Source organism: Propithecus coquereli, unplaced genomic scaffold (genome assembly GCF_000956105.1).
Source record: "Propithecus coquereli isolate 6110/MARCELLA unplaced genomic scaffold, Pcoq_1.0 Scaffold8, whole genome shotgun sequence".
NCBI lineage: Eukaryota > Metazoa > Chordata > Mammalia > Primates > Indriidae > Propithecus > Propithecus coquereli.
Window position 1 is genome coordinate 14,246,328 of NW_012154173.1, and position 1,204 is coordinate 14,247,531.

Genomic DNA, 1,204 nt, shown 5'->3' on the forward strand with positions numbered 1-1,204 from the left:
TTTAACTCTGATACAAATCATGAAATTAGTAAAACTGTACTGCCTGGGAAAAAAATAGAAATCCTAAAATATAATCCCTTAGAATTTGCTAGTGTTCTAACTACTTTCTATTTAAAATCTTTGCCATTTCATGGCACTAACTGAAAAAAAAAGAATTTTGCTGAAGCCATGGCATTAATGTGTTTCTAAAGATGAGTAACACTTAAGGAACCAAAGAAAGGTAGGAATACTTAAAACACACTACTAAATGCATAATAGAATGCATTTATCAAATCAAAAAATTTATTTGATTGCCTACTCTCATGACAATAACATTTATTTCAAAGTTTTTACTTGAAACGTATCTTTTTAAACCTTAACACCCACCAGAAGAAGAGGCACACTCATGTCTTCCTGCTTTGGAAACAAGAGAACCAAGGCTCCTGGAATTAAATGACTTACCTCACAGATGCCAGAGCTAAACTCTAACCTACGCCCTGAGCTTAACTTCATTGCTTTTATAAAAAAAATAAGTTACAAGGCACTGTGCTAGTCTCTGAAAGTATTGTAAGAAGAATCTGGCCCAGTTACCATCCTTAGGAAGTTTAGAGACACCAAAAACTCATGGAGGCAATAGGTATGTTTATTAATTAGAAAGACACTCAAAAATGTGTTTCAAAAGAGAAGAATGAAGAAGAAACCATCAGGTGCACATGTGAACTGAGTAACAGAAACCATGTAGAGAGCTTGGGGTCAAGCAGCTGTGAGGCGTTCTATAGCCCTGCTACTCGACATAATCAGTCTACCCACGAATGTGTGTAACATGCAAAATCAATCCTCATTTCCAATCTCCCGCCCTTAAAACTCCTCAGTCTCTCAGAGAATTATAATGAGGATGTTGGAAATGGGTTCTTGGCCCTAGTAATGAATGTTTCACCTCTATTGTTGGTGAGGAATTTCAATTATAATCAAGTAAATGAACTTACTTCGAGACAGATTCTCAAGGGCTTTCCCCAGCTTCTTGCTCTCTTGAAGGATGTGATTCAATTCATCAAAATCACGGCTTTCTGGTTTAGTCCTCCAGTTCCATTTAGGATGCTCTACTGACCTTGGCACTATGTTTAAAAAAAATGGTTATTTCATAAGCATACTACATAATGATACAAACTCACTATTCATTGTTATGTGAAAGACTGCACCAAGATCAATGTACAGAATAAAAAAA

General features: G+C 35.8%; 1 protein-coding gene across 1 annotated transcript in view; it reads right to left on the reverse strand.

Moving 5' to 3' along the window:
• The window catches only part of LOC105825360 (chromosome unknown open reading frame, human C8orf34), a 403,699-nt gene extending 402,541 nt beyond the window's left edge, over positions 1-1,158 (reverse strand). The window contains exons 1-2 of the mRNA XM_012663110.1: positions 1,152-1,158; positions 966-1,094 (exon numbers count right to left, since the gene is read on the reverse strand). Coding sequence (XP_012518564.1) covers positions 966-1,094; positions 1,152-1,158 — 136 coding nt within the window. The remainder of the gene's footprint in view (positions 1-965; positions 1,095-1,151) is intronic.
• Between the last annotated feature and the right edge of the window lie 46 nt (positions 1,159-1,204).